This window comes from Myiozetetes cayanensis, unplaced genomic scaffold (assembly GCF_022539395.1).
Source record: "Myiozetetes cayanensis isolate MyiCay16 unplaced genomic scaffold, myiCay2020 scf9, whole genome shotgun sequence".
Classification (NCBI taxonomy): Eukaryota; Metazoa; Chordata; class Aves; order Passeriformes; family Tyrannidae; genus Myiozetetes; species Myiozetetes cayanensis.
In genome coordinates, this window is record NW_026088185.1 from 32,755,473 (window position 1) to 32,775,787 (window position 20,315).

At 40.8% G+C, this 20,315-nt stretch overlaps 1 protein-coding gene across 4 annotated transcripts in view; it reads left to right on the forward strand.

The window, feature by feature from the left end:
- Positions 1-20,315, forward strand: part of THSD7B (thrombospondin type 1 domain containing 7B) — a 306,528-nt gene that overhangs the window by 49,964 nt on the left and 236,249 nt on the right. For all 4 annotated transcript variants that reach the window (XM_050340404.1, XM_050340408.1, XM_050340405.1 and 1 more), the window contains exons 2-3: positions 3,035-3,128; positions 5,115-5,288. In XM_050340404.1, coding sequence (XP_050196361.1) covers positions 5,150-5,288 — 139 coding nt within the window. In that variant the 5' untranslated portion in view covers positions 3,035-3,128; positions 5,115-5,149. The remainder of the gene's footprint in view (positions 1-3,034; positions 3,129-5,114; positions 5,289-20,315) is intronic.

Genomic DNA, 20,315 nt, shown 5'->3' on the forward strand with positions numbered 1-20,315 from the left:
TATTCTCAGTTTAGGTTTGGAGGTGACAAAGTAGGGGTATAGAAAATCAAGCTGCCATTCTCATATATGCAGAGTCACTCGCTGAAATCACTTGCAGAATCAAGTATTAGTGCCTGAGCGTGACCTTAAATGGCTTTTTGCTCAGGAAGTTTCTGGCAGAGTTGGAAGCAGAATGAATTTAGGGTGCCTCTGCTTTAACCAGAAGACTCTCTCCCTCCAAATCTGTAAGTGGAATAATGTATAGAGTTCATTTTAGGTAGGGAAGTAAGGGCAAATTAGTGTAACTGTATTCATCATTAAATAAAAGACTGGACACATATGCACGTATATTTGAAGGTCTGTTTCTGGTTTGACATATTGGACTGTCCAGACACTTTAATGTTATTAAACTCAATGCCTGTAGCAGTAGCATTAGTGTTTTTTTGCAAGTCTCTCCCCCAGGGATGGTCAGCAGTGCCTGTGTGTGATGATCGGCCTTTGCTGCTACAGGCCAGGCATTCTGCTGCTTTAGGACAGAACAGAATTAGCTTTTTGGATAACAGCTTTCTGCGAAGGCAAGGCAGCTTTTACTGGTCTCTGAGGATAAAGACTATGATATAAACATCCAGATTATCTTCGAGTATTACATGCAATGGGTTTGTGCTGTGCGTAGTAGGCAAACAGTTGCATAATTACTGCTTGCATTTGTATTAAGAAAATTTATTCATGATTAATGATGCTTATCTTTGTGCTAGACACCTGCCAAATGAGTTATAGCCATGCATATGAGCTGCAATTGCTGCCTTTTTTTTTTTTTGTTGCTATTTAAGGTGTTTGGGATTATTCTAATTTCATCATTATTTTAAATGGAGGGTGCTGCCCAGGTGTCCTTGTCAGCATTCCCATCTCACAGCAGAAAGTGGGTCAGATTTGCCCGTGACAGGGAAAGTCACAACTCCCAGTGAAGTCAGGGGGAATTGAATTGATGTATGACAAGGCTGAAATCATGTCTCAGCTTTGGATCAGTTCAAGTTGATCTTTTTCTAAACTCAGTATTAAATACTTTGTAAATCCATGTTGGAGCACAGCCAGGCTGGACTTTCTTAAGCCACAGAAATGGTGGAGAAGGGCTGGAGAAACCTCTTGTCCCATGGAAACTTGGGGAAAGAGCAGCTTATCCCTTCTCTAACAGTGCAGTACCTGTGAGTGAAGAGTCCAGATTGGACCACCAGCCTTCCATCTTTTAGAGTTGGGTGCTTCTGAGGACTCTTAATGTGTCCTGGGCTAGCACAGTGCCTGTCCCTTGGGAACACCTTTCTCCGAGGGCTCAGCAGTGGCTGGAAAATGGGAAAAGTTTCCCAGAGGGCATTTCCCTTCCCTGGCTAAACAGGGATTATACTGGGATTTGGCTGGTGGATATTCCATTGCCATTGGAAATGAAATTAAATTTTGAACACTTCACGAATAAGATACGTGTCAGCTATAGGCATATTTATTTATTTATTTATAATATTTTGACAGTAGAATGCCATGTTTTCAGCAGAAATACTGGTTTCTAAAATAAGTCTGCTTTTCAAAACTACAGTTTTATTCAACCCTGTCATTAAGAAAATTATCAGTGGATTAGAAAATGTAAATGCACTTTTATGATCATTAGAAAACTTGCATGTAACCTTTTCATGACTGCCTGCATGTTCCCAGCCATCACAGCTCACGTGTGTTATCTGTGTTCTTCTGAACAAGGTTCCATGCAAACCAAACAAAATGACAGGGAGCCTTGTGACTGATCCTTCAAATATCAAGAACAACAATTTAATTTCATCATTTAATTTCCTGAAAATCCACTAGTGCAGACAATTAGCTGGCCAGGCCTGTATTATAAAGGATATTGAATAAATCCAGATAATCAGTTTGGGAAAAGAGAGAGATTTTTTTTTTTCAGACTAAAACACAAATCTTGAACATATTTAGTAAATAATTCTTCCCTGTGAGGGTGGGGAGGCCCTGGCACAGGCTGCCCAGAGAAGCTGTGGCTGCCCCATCCCTGGAAGTGTTCACAGGCCAGGCTGGATGGGACAGCCTGGTTTAGTCGAAGGTGTCCCTACCTGTGGCAGGGGCACTGAAACGAGATAGTCATTAGGATCCCTTCCAATTCAGATCCATTCTGTGATATTTAAGCAATTGCATGAATTTAATCATGACCAGGCTCGGTGAAGTCAATTCTTAAAATGTAAATTTAATTTTTTTTCTCCATATTCCTTTGTATTTGCCAGTTTACAGCTAGCCATGCTGACACATTTGGGAGCTGAGATACAGTGTAACTAAATTTGATGTGAAGTGTTGGTGGCCTTCATAATGTAATTTATTCATGTTTCTGTAGATAGCATATGTTGCCTGTGCAATAATTTTTTATCATATCAGGACAGAACAGCCACTGTTCCAAATTATGTTACACAAACCCAGATATACAGACAAATTTTTATTGTGCTTTGCTGGGGTGTAAATCAGTGGACTGTGTTGAGCTCTGCTGGGGTGGGGGAGATTACAATCAGTGTCATGGTGTCTAATTTATTTCTGGTTTTCCTGACTTAATGTAATCTCTGTTCTTGCTCCGTGGGGAGCAGCAGCCAGTTATCTTTGTAGTCCTGCCCAAAGAATGAACATATGTGAAGCCCCTTGTTTTGGGCAGGAGGCAGCTCCTCCCAGGGACGTGCTGCTGTTCGCTGACCCTTTGGATGCTGAGATGAAGGCAGCACTACTGGTACTTCATTAAAAATCTCAGCATCTTTATCAGCTCTTATCTGAGTTTCCTTGGACTCACCCATTCCACGCCCCTGCCTGTTTAAGTTGTGTTGTTTTAGTGGCATTTTTTGGACCTGGAGAGCCGCCCTGCAAGTCAGATGAGCGTTGTCTGTGCAGGGCTGGGCAGGGCAGAGCTGGCTGCCCTCCACAACTTAAATCTGAGCAGCTGAATAATTCCTTTCCTCGTTTGGTGTTCGTGTGTGTGAGCAGTGTCGGAGCCGGTGTCCCTGATTCCTTCTCTTTCCTTTGGCAGGAAGTCGGTGACTCTGTGTTCCCACCCTCATAGATGGTGACTGCGATGCTGAAGGCACTGGGCGAGTTGCTCCTCCTCAGCTCTTCTGTGTGAGGTGAGCAGCTGTCTAGATGGGCACAAAAAACCCTTCTTAACGCCCCACCCCAGGACCTCGCTGCTGCACTGCATGTCTGAAGGATGCTCAAGATTTCTCGTGCTTCTTATGAGGCCACTTGTGGTCTGTGTTACATTGCCTGGGTGTTGGGACTCAGTGAATTGTGAATTAAATGTGATTTTGGAATAAAATTAACCCAGAAGACATGAGGAAAGCTTAAGTTTGGTCCCTTGCCCACATTACTGCATTTGGAGAGCTTGGTGGGGTTTTCAGGTCTCACATGAGATGCTGTTCATCTGAAACACAAGAATGAGCTAAACCAGATAACAGATCCTACATTGTATCTGCCACTGTAGTTAGTCAAGATCTGATTAAACATAATTGCATGAATTTATCATGATAAAAGCTGTTTCAAAGTAATCTGAATGCAACTTGAAATTAAAAGCTTTACTGTGTATTCAGTATGTGCAATTTTCAGATTTATCTTCAGTTTCTTATCAAGAACGATGCTGTGTATTATGTACTATGACAATGTTGCTTTTCATAAGGTTAGGAATGTAATGGAATTTTCTGGACTAAGCTTGTAAAACTAATAATTATTTTAATGAAAATCACCAAGATTATACCAATGAAGGCAAATCTTGAAGACAGGTGTTATCTCTCTCCTTATGCAAGCACGGATGTGACATTTTTTCCTATTAACAGTAAGGTTAATCACCAATAAATAGAAGTATGTTGAGAATTTTAGCATAGTATAAATGCAAAAGCTATTACATCAGAAAAATTAATATGTAAATTTACATCAAAAACTTTTTCATGTGGAAGTACCATGAACATTTTTTGAGACTTCCAAATTGTTCCTTCCTGAATGTGGATGAGGCCAAAATACCTTGAAATTCATGTAAAATCTGCCTCTAAATAAGTGTCTGGTTGGTTATCTTCTGGGATGAGAGAAACAGAGATTTGAATTACCAGACTGAACTAGAATTGTTAAGATTTTATTTTGTTCTGTGCCTTTTTAATGTCTCATTGGGAGCTTTTCTGTGGTGTGCAAACAGTGTGGATGTTTGCTGAAGTAGGCATTTAGAAGTTGGTCTCCTGCTTTGTGTGGGAGACCAAGAGAGACATTCCTCCTTGCTTCCAGCACCACACAGTGATTATTTTAATGAATTGTGTGGTGTAAAACCGTCTGCAGCAGCAGAACTTGATCCATTCCTGTCTCATTCACAACGTGCCTCTGGTATTCATCTGAAGTGCTGGAGAGCTTAATTAAAATCCCTTAGTCAGAGAGACCTCTCTGGAGTAACTCGTTGCTGATCTGGAGCTCAGAGACCAGGGACTTGAATGAGAGTCCCAAATTCCTTAGAAATGCCTACATAGTGTCTAGTTTTCCCTTTCTGGGTGGTTCATCATGTGCTAAAAAGCGACCCCTGCTATCCTGCTTTTCCTGCTGCCTTTCTGATGGTGCTCTTGTGTATCCCATGTTTACACAGAGCTAAAACAGGTCTGTCGTTTTGGTTGTCAGGGATCTGAAATGTAGGGACATGGGGTCTGTACTGGGAGCTGAATTTTGCACCTGGAACCCGTTCTCCCTTTGGTTTTCTCTGCCTATATCATGATAATAGTCATGCTAAAGTTAGGCAGAGAAAAGGAACATACCCCACACTGTTCCTGGATCCCTTGCCATTTATTTACACTGGTAGATTTCTTCTTAAGAACCTGCTAAAAGCATTTACAGTGGCTCTGTAGGATGGGTTTGCAGGTCCTCTGAGAGCTGGCTCTTCCTCTCTCTTCCCCCCTTCTTTTTCCCTCTCTCTCTCTCCAAGCAAAACAGCTGTACCAGACATGTCCCCATCAAATCTGGCACACAGGGACTGTGAAATGCACAGTGGCCACCAGGTTACCCTTAGGCTGAGCCTGTTGCCTTGGTGTTTTAAATATTTTAGCAAACTTTCTCTTTTTTTTTTTTTTTTTGGTTAATTCTAGGACCAAAGAAGACAAGAGACTGAATTATCTGAATTATGCTTCTACAACAGAACTGGGTTTCTCCTCATTGGGCATGGCAGAGCCTGGGGAAGCCCTTCCTTTTGTTTGTTTTCTTAATGTTACAAACAGCTGATCTGGAAGCCAGGAGAGGTCACCAATTTGTCTGGAAAACAGGTAGGATAAAGATATATTCTCTTATCTACTAGATAATTCTTGTGTTTGAGGATGGAGTGATTGCCTGTTCTTCGTTCTGTTTTAGCTCAGTAATAAATTAAAAAAGCTTGAAAATGTCTTCTGTTATGATTTTTTTTTTTGGTAACTGATAAATAGAGGAGTTTAATCTCTGTAACTGATAAATAGAGGAGTTTAATCTCTGTAACTGATAAATAGAGGAGTTTAATCTCTGTAAGTTAATAATCTTCATGCCTGTTGCAGTTAAGCACCAGAGTGACTCTAGAGTATAGTTCTGGACTCCTCAATACTTCTAATCCAAGAGTAAAATATTTACTGGATCCTGATATCATCATCCTACTGTTACTTCCTTCAAAATAATTAATAATTTTCGTTTTTGAAGGCAAAGGGCACACCTTCAGGATATACTGAGCCAGAAGTCCATGCTCTGGTTGACCTATTTGTAATTTCCTTGGTCTATTTAGTGAATTATTTCTGTCCCTCAGTCAGGTTGGATACATGCAGGGTTTGCATCTGCAAAACCAGGTGTGCACAAGGCTTGGAGACATGTGAAGACCCATTGATGGACGCTCAGTGACAGGGAGGTGATGGGTAGGAAGGAGATGGTGTGATACAGCTGCACAAACCCAAACGCTGGTGCTTTGGATGCTTATTTTGTAGCACAACACACAACAACAGAGAATGTTCAGTGAAATGGAAAAACTGTCGAATTGGGAAATGTTTACTTAAAGTACTTAATCAAAAATACCCAGCTGAACCAGAGGGTTCAGTGCCCAGGATCCCTTTGAGGTTTGGCCTTCTGTGACTGAGCGAGAGAGCGATTAAATTTGATGGAAAAATAATTTATTTCCCTTTTTTTATTTTGAGAGGTTCTTTGGTATTTTGGTTATTTATTTTTTAATTATAGTTCTGTAGAAGGTAATGAAGCAATTATTCCAGGAGGGCTCCTGTCCTTCTGGTGGGATCAACACCAGCTTCTTGCCTGGCTGCTGGGATGGGAGGCTGAGTGCAGGGGAAGTGCAATATGACACTGTATTTCTAAAGACTCTTTTTTATATAATGTCAAACATATGAAATGAAGAGGAAATAAACACCAACTGTCTTTTCCCAATTCATTGTTATTTATCTGATTTTTGAACAAGCTTTGAAAGGTAGAGTTGTTTTCTTAAGACAAATTAGAGCTTTCGTTGCTGTCTGTCTTCTCTTTGGTTCCGAGGTGCGTGGTGCCATCGGTCTTTGGGGCTGTGCATTTGAAGTCATAAAAACTTAATTTGACTTGATGATTCCAGCTGACAATAAGGAGTTACTGATGCTTCAGAGGCATCTGAGGCATGTTTGTTTAGAGCTAAGAGAAGGTGGTGCCCAGGGGTGTGTGGACGTGGGCACCGGGCACTGAAAGCCCCACGGGGAGCTTGTTGTAAAGGTCTGTGTCTTCCAGATGCAGAAGAAAAATTGTCAGCTCTTGTGACTCCCACAGTGAATTAAAAATACCTGAGCTCTCAAGAGTCACTCTGAAAACCACAAATCCTAAGCATGTTTTGATGTACTTTCTCTGCTTATGTGGTGACAAGAGGTAGAAAACAACTTTGAGTGAAATGTTTTCCAGATGAAAATCACTTGTGAGCTTCAGCCAAACTCATTGTCCTGTTGGGGAAAAAAAAAAAAAAGACGTTTTTTTTTCTCCTCTAGTATTTGTAAACATTTTTTTTCTTTTTCTTTTTTCATTGGAGTATTTTGTTGAAATTTTGATAAAAGTTACATCTAAAGCCCAAATGTTTAGTTCTAGGTGGAAATGAATAGTATGTTCACCCAAAACACTTTGTTTTGCTAAGAAACAGGATTTGGGAAGCCCCTTTTTTTCTCTGCAGCAGTAGTGAAGCATCAGCATTTCTAAATTTTCTAAAAGATTACAGTTCTAAAAATTTCGGGAGGGAAGGATGGTAAGTTGAATGGAACGGGTGGATCTGAAGAGGTAGAAGGGTTAACATAACCTGTTGTGGCAGGATATTAATAATAAAATAACTTTGGGATGTAGATTGTGGAGATCTTGACATATTGAGGTCTGTGGTTTGTATAATAATAATATAATAAAATTATCTCATAGTTTGAGGACTTTTGTGCCCAGTGCAAAATGAGAAAACGTAAATAAAAGCACAGCATAGAGAACCTAAAATTCAAAACTTTTACAGTCAGAACTGAGCAGATCCATTCTGATAGAAAGACCTGCAGCTGTTGTCCTTTTTTTTTTTTATTAAATGAAACAACCTGATGAGAAATGAGCAATCCTTAATGGGAAAGTGGATGATCTGTTCTGTTTTTAAATTCTTGAATTGGCTGCTGGAAGCATGGCAAGGTACTTACCTGCTGGGGAGAAATCCAGCTCCTTATTGAAATGTCATGCTTTATAATTAAATAAGATTATGCCACTGAAAGCTCTGACTTTATGAAAATGAATTTATATGTACTAAAATGAGTTTTCCTAGCACACAGAAGTCCAGGGAGGCATCCTTAATATGGATGGGGCTTAAAAAACAAACAAACCAAAAAAGAAACAAAAAAGAAAGAAACAAAAAAAGAATCATATCAGCACTGCAAGTTTATAACACAGACTTTTTCAGTTTAGTCCTTGATTTTATGTGATGAAGACTTGCACATTTTCAAGCTGGGCTTGGTGGTCTTGGTGTGGGTGAAAGCAACGGTATTGAAATCACTGCATCTACAAAAAGACCAGGCTCTGTAATTCTAAAATGTAAGAACTTGTCAGTGTGAGGTAAATTATCCATGCTCTTCCCTGTCACTTGTGTGTTGCTTATTTGTGGCCTGTTTTAAAACCATTTATTTTGAGCTTTTGGCTTCTAGATGTTACATATTGATATCCAAATATCTGTGCACTGCATCTTTTGGTTTCAAGATGTTCCTTGTCAGATACTCATTTTAGTGACCACTAGAGATGAAAGCAATAATTATATCAGTTAAATTACTCAGCAACCTCAAAGAGCTGAAAGGTTTTCTCACACTCGCTAAGTTTGATTGGATCTAAATTCTTGTAAATTAACAGCATTTAATGCAATTGCCAATTAGCAATTTGCATTTTTCCCCATATTGATTTTCTTCAGCACTTGAGTGGTCCTAAAAGCTCCTGGAATCCCTGCAATGCCGATATTTCTGTGTTTTAGTGACAGCAATTCAGGCTTTTAAAACTGCGCGTGGAATGTTGACACATACACGGATCCACAGCGTAATTCCAGGCCGTTTATTTTTTTGGTGAAGCTCTGAGATTTAGTTCTGAAGCCAAAATGACGTGTAAAATACGCGTGCAACACAGGAAATATTTCGTGTGCTTCACCGGAGAGGGGCTGATAATCAGGACTGCGAAATGCTGAGGAGTCTTTTCCCAGAGACGCTTGCTGTTGCTCAGGGGTTGGTTCCCATCTCCCCATCACTGCTGGTGTCTTCACCTCCTTCATAAACTGCACTTCAGTACCTGTGCACGTGCTGTTTCCCCCAAAATGCTAAGAGATTGGAAAGGATAAGGGGTGTACCCCACAAAGGTGGCTCTCAGAGCTAAAGCAACGATGTGGCTTTATTTTTTAATAAGTGGAATATTCATAAAAATGTTTCTGGTAAGATGAAAATGCTCTGATTTTTAGGAAAACAGGTCTTTAATCGTGCTAAAAAGACTGACATGGGAATAATGCTCTATCTATTGTGGAAGGGAAAAAGCAGACTGTTAGAAACCCAGATGTTGTGTCCCAGGGAGTTCTCCATCTGTAATTCTCCACCAAAAATGAGTCAGGATGGCGATTTAGCCCAGCAGGGACGTGCTCCCTGATATGAGTGGAAGAGCACTGAAAGTGAGGTATTAGACTGGGAAATGGGTTTGTAATGATTCTGATCACAGTAGAGAGATTTTTCCCTGGGGAAGGAACCATTAAACCTCTGGAGTTCGTGGGCTTTGGGGAGCCAGGTGTGTGAGCCGTAAGTGCTCCTGCCCCGGGTGAACGCAGGAAAAAACTTCAGTTCGGAGTCACTACCCGTGTTTGAAAGTTGTCCTTAAAATAGCGTGAGCAAATGGGTTTTGATCATTAGTCTTCCTTCAGAAACAATCCATAATGGAAAAGGTACGAATGAACGTTTCAGGGAGCCACTTCTAACGTGGTAGGAACCTTTGAACTGCCCGTGAGGGTGGGTGAGGCAGCCACGGCTACGATGAAAAGGGTCTTTTGTTCTCTGTTCTCAGATAATGCTGCCATAAAATGCCCTTTCTCAAGATTGTAATTTCAGGAAGGTCAAGTGCTGGTTTGGAAGTGCCTCTGACCTTACGTCTTAAAAGACAGGTTATTACCTTCGTACACTAAATGTTAAAAGGAGCCCAGGCCTTCAAAGGACAGCAGAGCTCAGACCTGCTGAAAGGAGATTCAAAAATAGCTCGGCAACAAGTGAAGTTTTTCGAGAAGCTCAACAAATTGAAGAGGGATGATCTGTCCTACATTAAGTGATTTCGCTGTTTGATAGGACAGCACCTCATGAATGAGGCACTAATGGCTGGTTAGTGATCTCTGTGTGGCATCTGGGAGGTTTATGGTATTTGTGACTCATCATTCCAAACTTCTGATGATGAAAAGTTGTTCTGAAATGATGAGCCTTCTTATTTTTACCTTGAACTTTAATAATGACCAGTTTTATACCTCTGTTCTTGAGCCAGAGTACTCTTTAATTTAAGCAAAACTTCTTTGGGTCATTGCTGCTAATGTGTTTACTCACTGAGGGTACCAAGCTTCTGGACCTCTGTGAGTAAACGTGTTCTCTTTGAACTCTGAATGAAATCTTTTCTTGGCATTGCTCCTTAGAATTATATCAAATCTCAGTGAAGGTTTCACCTGCTGATATTTTACAACTGTAATTAGAAGTGTCTGGCTTAAAATATCTCTGAATCATTTTTAAAAAATATTTTGTAATGAACAGTTTCCTTTGAAGCAGGTTAGTTGTTTTTAATGTCTTGGTGTAGTTTCATTATGTAGCTATTAAAAAAGTTATTTAAATAAAAAAGTAGTACTTTAGTTCTGAATTTGTCTAAAATAATTATTTATGAAGAATATTTTTATGAGAAAATATAAATTGCACTTTTATTTCTATGAAACTTCAAAAAACTCCAATAATATTCGACTATTCAGAGAAAGTTGTTTTACAAAATTGCATTAGCAGCAAGACTTAATATGCTGGTTGATATGAGTCACTGATATTTGAGAAGCTTTAAGGGTGGCCTCAAAGATAATTTGGTGTTTCCTCAGACAGAAGCACAGCCGTTTCAGATGGATAAACGTTTTGTTTTCTCTCTTCATTTTCATTACCATTTCCTATCCACATTTTCTCTTTCCTGTCCCAAAGACCTCTAAATTCTGTTACATCACGGTCTGCTGCTGCACCTCACCTGCATTATTCCAGTTCTGATGTGGTGTCCTCCTGTGGTCTTCTTGTCTCAACAGCTGAATCCAGCTTGTCTTGGGGTTGTGGAAATGCAGTCATTGCCTTAATTTATAACCCTTTGCAGTGGTTCTACAATTAATGTTTGGGTGGGTGAGACGTTTCAAAGTTGGTGGAGTCCTCGTGTCTACAGGCAGTAAATACTGGTGTGTTCGTCAGGGAACCAGACAAACACACAGCATAGGAGCTCCATCTCTCTCCTGGAGAGCCTTTCTTATGCTGGAAGATCATTTTCCGGCCTGGTCTTTCCTCCAGGTGGTTGAGGTCTGTGTTGGGTTGGATAAATGCCCCAGCAGCCCATAGCACACCCCCCTGGTCCCGTCCTTATCCCACTGGGCTCAGAGATCATTGTATGGGACATGGCTGAGGGACCTCCCTGTGGCACAGAGAATGTCACTGGCATAGTTCCTGGAGGAGTCTGGGAAGTGTAATTAGCCATGCAGAAGTGCCTAAACTGATGCTGTTTCTCCTTGTCTGTAAACTTGGTGTTTCCAGGTTGTTCCCTTATTAGCTCTGATTTCCTGTAGGGACCTCTCAGCACCAGTGGAGGGTTCTTGGTGGCACCGCTTAAAGAAAGGATCACTGGCTTCTGCATATTTTCCTAGAAAAACACACTCCAGCGCAGAGTATGAGACCAGTTAAAAAGTTCAGCAGAGGAGGAGCTGAAACAACACTGAAATAAGTTCCAAAATTTGCACTTTCCATGCCTGGAATGCGAGTTCCTCGGCGGGGACGAGCGCTGAGCCGCAGCACGGCTGTGGGCTGGTGCCTTGCTGCGTTCAGATGGGAGCTTTTACAGCGTGTTCCTGGTAATTTTGTTATTGTTGGGCTTGCAAAACTCTTTCAACAGTTCTTTTACACAAAGGCCGCCTGCTTTAACAAACATCTTTGTCTAACCAACATCAGATGTTCAGTAGGTGGTGGTTTAAACTAGATTACACAGGAGATTCACACTAATCTTTTAATGTCCCTCTTCCCTCCCTGAGAATAATAGTTTTTGAGAATAAGGTGCTTTTTTCCCTGTATTTTGTTGGTATTGGGAAAAGTATGTTAGGCTTCTTATCCTTTTCTTTCCTCAATAGTTACTATGGGAACAGAGCTGGGGGTCACAGGGGAAAATCTGCAAAAGTGGTTTCTTTTAAATTGTTCATTTTAAAAAATAAAAAGATAGCTTATTATTGTTGGAATTGTGGCACTGTTCATTCAACTTCATTGGATTGTATTGTCGTACATATTTCAGTCACAAAAGAAGCACAGTGAGTGGCAAGAAAAACAGATGGGGATGTTTTTGTAGTTTTTCCTTGGGGTTAATATTTTTTTAATTGAATGCAGCTGTTGGAAAGATTTCTGTTGTTACATATAGGCGGAGCATTAAAAATGGATGATCACATTTTCAGCTGTTTTAGCAGAGTACTAGATTTAATTATTTTGCTGCCCTTGTTCAGAACCCTGCAGGGGTTTTTTCTTAATAATTATATCTTAAGCTAGAGTTTTACTTGGGCACTTAGTTGAATGATTTCAGTATATGGGGATAATCACCTTCTCACTCAGTTCTTATGTAGAGCACAATTATTGTGGGTGAAAATACACAAAATTGATTTAGAAGTCCCTAAGATGCCTATTGTTGTTCTCACTATGCAAGTAATGCTGCTGATTCTTTCTAGGGATTCTTCATGAGGATTGGGTTGTCTGCCCTCTGATACCCTTGTTCCCTAGATTTTTTTTTTTCTTCCCCCTCTGGAATTTATGAGAATAGTCCTACTGTCTTCAACTTGTTCTTTATATTCTTTCTTAGTTTCAAAAAACATGAATGGCAAAAGCCAGGAAAATGAATTAGAAAAGTCAGAAGGGGTAGGGGACATTTCGTGGTAACCCAGATGATTGCAGTAGTGTTGATGTGGTTTATTTTAATCACTTTCAGCTAGTGGATAGATATGATGAAATGGCTACTTAATGTGGTAGTTCTGAATGAAGGGTCTGCAATTTGCCTGGGGAATTCCTGCTGAGATCAGCATGAGTGTTGTGTGAATCCAGAGGCACTGTCTGGCCCTTCCTCTTGATGACACTGGTGTCCACCACATCTTCTGCAGTTCCTTCTTCCAGAGGCCTTTTAAAATTTATGGTTAAATGTGTCTCCGTGTCGTAGTTGCTTGTAATAGTGAATGAAGATTGTAGAGCTAAGTTTGGAAAAGAATGTTAAAACTTCATTATAGCGCTTCTGTAGTGGTTCTGTGCGCTGGGGGATGAGTTGTAGACAGTTGCTCAAGTAGATCCAGCTTTTGTGTGGCGTGTCCTGGAAGGGCTGGCCATGAAAAATCGGTTTTCAAAAGAGAACTTCATAAAAACTTTCCTGCTCTGAACGCTAAGCCCTGCTCCCCGTGCGATTAGTGGTTTCATTTCTTTCTCAGCAGTTGGGTAATGATTATGGCTCCAGATGCTGCAGGAGTGATAAAGAGAGTGATTAATTTCACTTGAAAGGGCATATGTTCAAAGAGGAGCCAGCCCAAGGCCTCGGAGGCGGAGCTGAGTGTGTGCCTTGGTACCCAGCTGATCCCGGGGAAAGGACCATACACCTCCCTTATTTGCCCTAAGCCAATATATTTGCTGCCTGGTTTTTGTGTATTCCACCCCTCCTTCCTTGCTGTATTCCACAGGATCTGGTTTAAAGGCTCTCTGTAAAGCAGTGCTGTCAGGCTTTCAGCAGAAGGCGTTGAGAAGGGGCTGATGCCACCAGCACAGAGCTCTGAGAACAAGCTCAGGGTTGTGTTTATACCCTGTACAGAATTAAGTGGTAATGAGAGGTTCTTATTCCCTGGATTAGTCAACAGCAGCTTTCAAAGTCTTCCTACGCATCATTTGCAATAATAGTTCACACTGGATGACTCTGAAAAATTCTGACATTCAAAGCATTATATTTTCAATATGCTTAAGAAATTAAATGTGTAAGGTAGGTACTTTCTTAAGTTTTTATCAGGATTTTATTGACCTGCTGAATAGGTCAACAGAAGTGCAAAACGTGGCTGGGGGTGCCAGCCACAAGGTTAAACCCAGGGCGAGGGGATATCTGGTGTTTATTGTCCTATCTGAAATTTTTCACTGATTGGTGTTGTCTGGGGTTTATTCTGTCACCCCTGAGATCCCAAGACCTTCAAATATCAACAGTTAAGAAAATATCCACCTATGTGAGGCATGTTTTAGTTGCCTGCAGTATGATATTTATAATCATAACTTTCATGGGTTTGAAGCTGTCGAAGGGAAAACTAACTTCAGTACTTTTGACACCTTAAACGTCTTTTGACCCACCCATTAGTTAAATTGATTTACATTACCCAGCTGCTTTTAAGCAAAATTAGCTCTGCTGGTTAGAGCGTGGTGCTGATAACACCAAGGCTGTGGGTTTGATCTCTGTCCAGGCCATTCATGTAAGAGTTGGACACGATGATCCTTGTGTGTCCCTTCCAACTCAGAATATTCCGGGATTCTGTGAAATAAGCACTTTTCTTCCAGCTATTGAAGATCTTCACAGCAGAGACACTGGATATAGAAAAAAGTATTCCTAACTTTTCATTTTCTATGCTTTTAATAAATGCATAGAAATAACTGTGTATTAGCTGTGGAGTTTTGAAGCAGCTGCCTGAATGGGGCACAGAATTAGAGTTTTTACAGACAAAGATTAAAAGGAGGCTTTAATGATAAAACACCGGGAACTTTTCAGAAGTTCTGTTATTAAATATAGTGCACATAAGGTAGCACTCATGTATTTATTGTCATTCCCTTTAATATTCTTGGTTGCATTAATAAAACAATACTGTGTTCAAGAGGAAGTGGAAATGAATTTCAGTGGATTGTTCACAGCTCTCTGTGTTAAATGTGTTCGGTGTGTCACTGAAATAAGTAACTTATCTAAGAGTTCAATATTTTCAGTTAAACTAATTCAGTACATTTATTTTTCAACCAGCATTAAATATTTTATAATGCCAGTATAATTGTACCTTGATTTTAAAACATTGTTAATGTGAGAATCTTGTGATTCTGCAGATTTGAAGTCGTGTCTGTGTTTAACAGGCAGCTGACGTGGATTCGTTTTGAAGTTGTAGGAATCCAGTAATGAGGGTTTATCCAAACTTTAACTGTTATTGATCCCACTTTACTCTAAAGGAAATATCAATCCTCTATCTTCTGCATTGCTCTGCAAAATGCCAATAAGATCTTCCTTTTAGGATTGTCCCCAAACAATTTCAAACTTGGAAAAAGTGTGCAAAACCACCTTCCCCAAACCCCGAGTACATCTTTGTATGCACAGCATTGGGAAGTTATCCGTGTGCCTTAGTGTTAGATCTGTTGCTCAGGAGCTGGGGGTGTGTGTGTGTGTGTTTAAGCATTAATTTTTGCCTGTGCTTTATGTTGACTGTCTATAATTATTGTGTTGCCATCTAGCCAAGGGTACTGGTGTGGTGGCATAAATAGAAACAGAGCTGCATTGTTTTGAAAAGACTGGAGATGGATCAAGTGAGAGGCAGGGAAGTCAGAGTAAATGATGACAGTAATGTTATTGTGCCCTAAGGGTCTTGCAAAGTACGGTACTTAAAACCCAATTTTTTGCTTTGTAGATAAGTGAGCGTGTCTGGGTTAAATCAATATACGTGTGCAATAGATGATAAAACTTGGTATTACATACCTTCTTTGATATTTTTCATACTTACTGCTTTAAAGGTAACATTATATTTATTTTCAGAACACTCTAAAGTACTTTATGCTTTTTGTTATGAGCTTTCCAACATGTTGCTTGGTTTAGTGATGGGAGCTCAGGCAGCCCAAAATTGTCACTCTCCTGTTGGGTATTTATTGATGGCTAATTGACTGCTGACCTTTGCCAGGACTCTCTTCAAAGAGCAGGGAGTGACACCAGGGGATAACAAATCAAAGACACTGAAAAGCAGGTGAGAAAAGGCAATTCTATGACTTATATTTAAACTTTGAAGGCTGGGTTTTTTGGATAAAAACAAAGGTTAAAAACAAACAACACCCCATAGATATTTTAATGCACTCCAATACAAAAAAGGGAAAGTTTTACTTACTCATCTTCTTCGCTGTGATTTACTTGTCCTTGGCTGATATTTTTTTTTTAGTGGATGAACCAGCTTTCAAAGTCCTCAAAATGATTTAATTATTACAGCACACAGGGCCCCAAATCAGATTTAAGTTTTTTTTTGATAGAGTTTTTTATGGAATAAACCAGCGAACAGATGCAGAGGATGGAGAGCTGCTGGTGCTCAAATCAACTAGATGATTCTGCAGGCAGAAGATTCCCCACAGACCTTAACTGAAAGGTCAGGAGGTAACCTTGGTATGTGCCATTTAATTCAGTGTCATTGGGATAAATATATTGTAACTGTGTGTCTGTGGTGTATCAGGAACTGTAGAACTGGTAAACTCCCCGTGTTCTGAGTATATTGCCAAATAAAGTCATGCAGCATTCAATAAAGCAATTACATGAAAAGCATTACAGTCAACTTCAATTCCAATACTAGCAGCATAATCAATCATTTTCAATCCAAGGGATGGTCTAATCGCTTTCTGTTGCTACTTTGAAAGGTTACATTACTCAGTTATCTTGCAGCCGAGCAACCTTTTCATGTTTGCTTCATGTAGGATTTTATAAATGTTCTTCCTTTTAATCTCAGCGCTTTAGTATTGAGTTTAGTGAGAGTTATGAAAGTTCCCTAACCTTATCCTGGTAACTTTTTGCAGTTCATAAACATTCTTGGAGTGGAAGACCTAATTGTTGTGACCAACAAACACATGATTTTTTTCAATCTGTTTATCTCTGTAAAATCTCCTTTTTGTTCTTTGTTCTCCGTTGCCACTTTCCTACATAAGTCATCTCATTTGGCTTCATCTGGTGCTTGTTCCTGGGCAGTTCAGGGACTTCCCTTCCCTTGGCACAATTCTTACTGTGAACCTGACCTTCCCACAGAGTTCCTTCTTCAGTCTCACTCCTGTGACCAGCAGTGGTTGCTCTGCTCTGCTTTGCTCTCAGCTCACGGGCAGCGCTTCGGGGGCTGTTACAGATCCCTGCTGGGAGGTGTTAATTGGTACCACCCAGGAAGCACTATTGAATTCCCTCCTTAGTCAGGTAATTTGGGAAGCAGTTAAGGACAATTGTGTTATCACCATTAGAACAAATGCTAGTGCGTTGGAACTTTAATGGAAAGACAGACGTGAGAGAATGGAAAAAAGTTGGGGATAAAGATGGGGGAAAAGATGATTTCCATCAAGCTTTCCTCCTGCTTCACCTCTTAAGAATAACAGGTGGTTGACTGATAAAATTCTTTTCTGTAAGTTTTATAGGGCCTGATGTTTTGGTTTTTTTTTTTTTCCCCTGGATACTTTGTGAAAGGTCCTTCAGGTCTTCTGGAACCAGTTCTAACCAATACTTTACTTGTGGACAGTGCCATTTAGACAGTATTAACCAAAATGCAAAAGATTAACTTTTAAGCAAAAGGCTATCTCCTTTTCTTAGATACAGACCTGGCTAATTGAATTACCTCGAATTACTGTGTCCTGGAGGCTGCCTGTTGGCCCATAAATTTGCCTCTTCCTTAAACCTGTAAAATTAGTGTATTTTGCATGAATGAGAACTACAAGGTCTGTAGCATTTTAGTTGTTTTCCCATTTAAATAGCAACTGAAGCAGCTGGGAAATTTTAGCTTAAGAATAAATTACCAGAGATTTGCTGCTTTTTATGTCCTTGGTATTGGCAAAGCTGTCTGTCTGTTAATGTATTGCTGATGGATTTTTCATTATTTATTTATTAAATCCTAACAGTTTCTTCATGCCCAGCCCAAATATACGTGACAGTGCCAGTAATTCCTGCTATCCCATGGACACAGGCATGTGTTCTGGTCTGCTTATCTTTGGGTACCTGTTAACACTCCATACATCTGAATGAATGCCTGTCGTGGTGGGTTTTTTTATATTTTTACTCTTTATCAACATAAATAAGTTCTTCTGTTGCCTCTGTGCACTGACAGCTGCACGGAGGTGGCACAGGATGTCACAGGAATCTGCTGATTGTTGATGTCATGGGTTATTCGTGGCTTTTTTCTTTTTTTTTTTTTGGTTAAACTAGGCTGGTAAATGCCATATGTAAAACTTCATAGCTTTCTCATAAAAAAACCCTTTTTAGTGTCTTTCTGGGTGCTCTTATGATAAACTTCCCCTTAAGCATACACAGAAATTAAATGTGAGAACCTGCGGCTAAAGGAAGTTGCTCCAAGGCAATGATTCACAAGGATGAAAAATCAATAAGAGTTTCATTAGGGAAGGAGGGAAAGTTTAGATGTGCTCTTCGCTTTGCTTTCCTGTGGGAAGTAGGGGGAAAAACCGTTTTATTCAGCTTTATTCCTAGAAATAGGAGCCATAATTTGGATGTGGGTATTTTGTAGCAGTCTGTAAGTGGAATTATCCTCTGGAGAAGCTGCCTTGGCTGGTAACTTGGCACTTGTTCAGTTGGGTGTATTTATTCGGAAGGTTGCAGTGTGGACTTGCAGAACTGCTGCCAAAGGGAGCCAAATCCTCCCCTGGACAGAGGTTTCCATCCATATCCCCCCTCCTCAGTGGCTCAGGTTGGATGATTCTGCTGGATGAGTCGATTTGAAGCCTGATGGGAAGGAAACTGTATTTTTTTTCCCCCCTGCATTTTGAAGGATTTTCTGTTGAATCAGCAGTGTGAGAAGTGAGCTGTCCTGCAGCAGATGCGAGGGTGAGCAGTGGGAAGGCAGGAGGGTGCTGTGGGTGGGTTGGGGCAGGGGATGACTCCTGCTCATGTGTGGGAGGTGGGTGAGTGTGCACATCAGCTCCGACACAGATGCCCACGTGTCCTCTGCGTGGGAGCTCCCTCCTTCCTTCTCTAGGGAACGTTGTGTTTGGGAGAGATGAACTTCTATAGCAACCTTAACTTCCCTGTCATAACTCTCCATCTTTTTTTTTCCTAGTTCTGCTGTTAAAGCTTGGTGATGACACATGTTAACAGTCTCCCAGTGACATTCGGCGGTTGTACATCTGTTTGTTTTCATTAAACACTGTTTTTTGAGAAGTTTAAGCGGTGATCCGATTAAAACACACTTAGGATGGAAAACCTGGCAGAGCTTCTCACAGCCAAGAGCAAATTTGTTTCTCCGATCTTGTTTAAAAAAAAAAACAACCCAGGAATGCTGGCAGGGTTGGATAGTAAATATGAGCTGTACATCTTGTTCAGTGGGCTTTTTTTGGATGCCTTGTGTGAACCGAACGAGTGAGTAAGTGAAACACACGTGACTGGGGGCTCTGACAGGGTTGTGGTGATGGATTAAATCAAGATGAGTGAAGCTGCTGCCACCCCTGACCATCTGCCCCACTCTTTGTTGTGCATCCCAGAACAGCAATATTTGGTCTGTTTGTGAATCAGCTTTCATAAAGCAGTTTTTAGCCTGGAATATTAAAGTAGGCTGAACTTGGGCTGGTTTGCTTTAACATGCTTCTCCTGAATGGTTTTGGGGGGGAGCTTTCAGACTGCCCCAGCTGTCTGAAAAGGCACGCTTCTTCCTGCTCTGCTGCTCTGTGGAAGTGCAGATGGGCACATTTATGTGGTTGCTCTGCTCTGTGCTGTGGATAACGGTGTGTTCCCAGCCCTGAGTGTCCCTGTGCCAGCATCACCCATCCTGAGGGTCAGCACAATGCTGCTCTCAGCCTAAGGTTCCTTCTCAGTGTATTTAAAATGGAGGTCCTGTTGACCATTCAAGTCCTGCAGAACCACTGTACCCATTTGTAAATATTTTACCTTAAGAACAAGCTACTATTTTATATTTAAATATCTGTATGATGACATATACGGTGATTACTTGACTTGCCTGTTCAACTGCAGAGCATCTGAACTGTGATTGGGGGAAAACTTCCTTGGTTTTAGAGCAAAACTGGGTTAAAGTTGTTTAGCTGAAGGAAATGTGGTGCACCACAAGCTGAAGCTGGGTTGTGTTAAATGCAATAAACAGGAATAAACAAGTGTATGGGGCTGAAAATCCCATGCCTCCAAGTGCCGTGGGCTGCAGGGCGACCTGTTCACCTTTCCCGGGTTTTGAACACTGGCAAGTGAACAGATTGGATCAGATCTTGTTTCAGCATCATCTGTTTCCACAGCTGAAGCTCCCATATGATCAGTTCCTATAAATTATTTAAGATGCAGAAGCTGTGTAACCAGAGTCTCCAGTAAAGGTTAAGGCTCCATCTGTTCTGCCAACCCCGAGGACTGTGCATTTCGCGGCATCGTCTGTATCGCTGGGTGACATCAGAGGAGTCAGGAACACTCCAACCCGCCCCAAACTGTTGCTTCATATTTGCTGCACAGCAGTGAAGCCCTCCCAGCGTTGGTACCGTTCACCTGGGATGCTCTTGGCCCAAGTTCATTCACAGGCAGCCCTTGCAGCCGAGTGCACCTTCGGCACCAGGTTTGGCATCCTCTAACAAAAGCTAAAATCACTCTACACA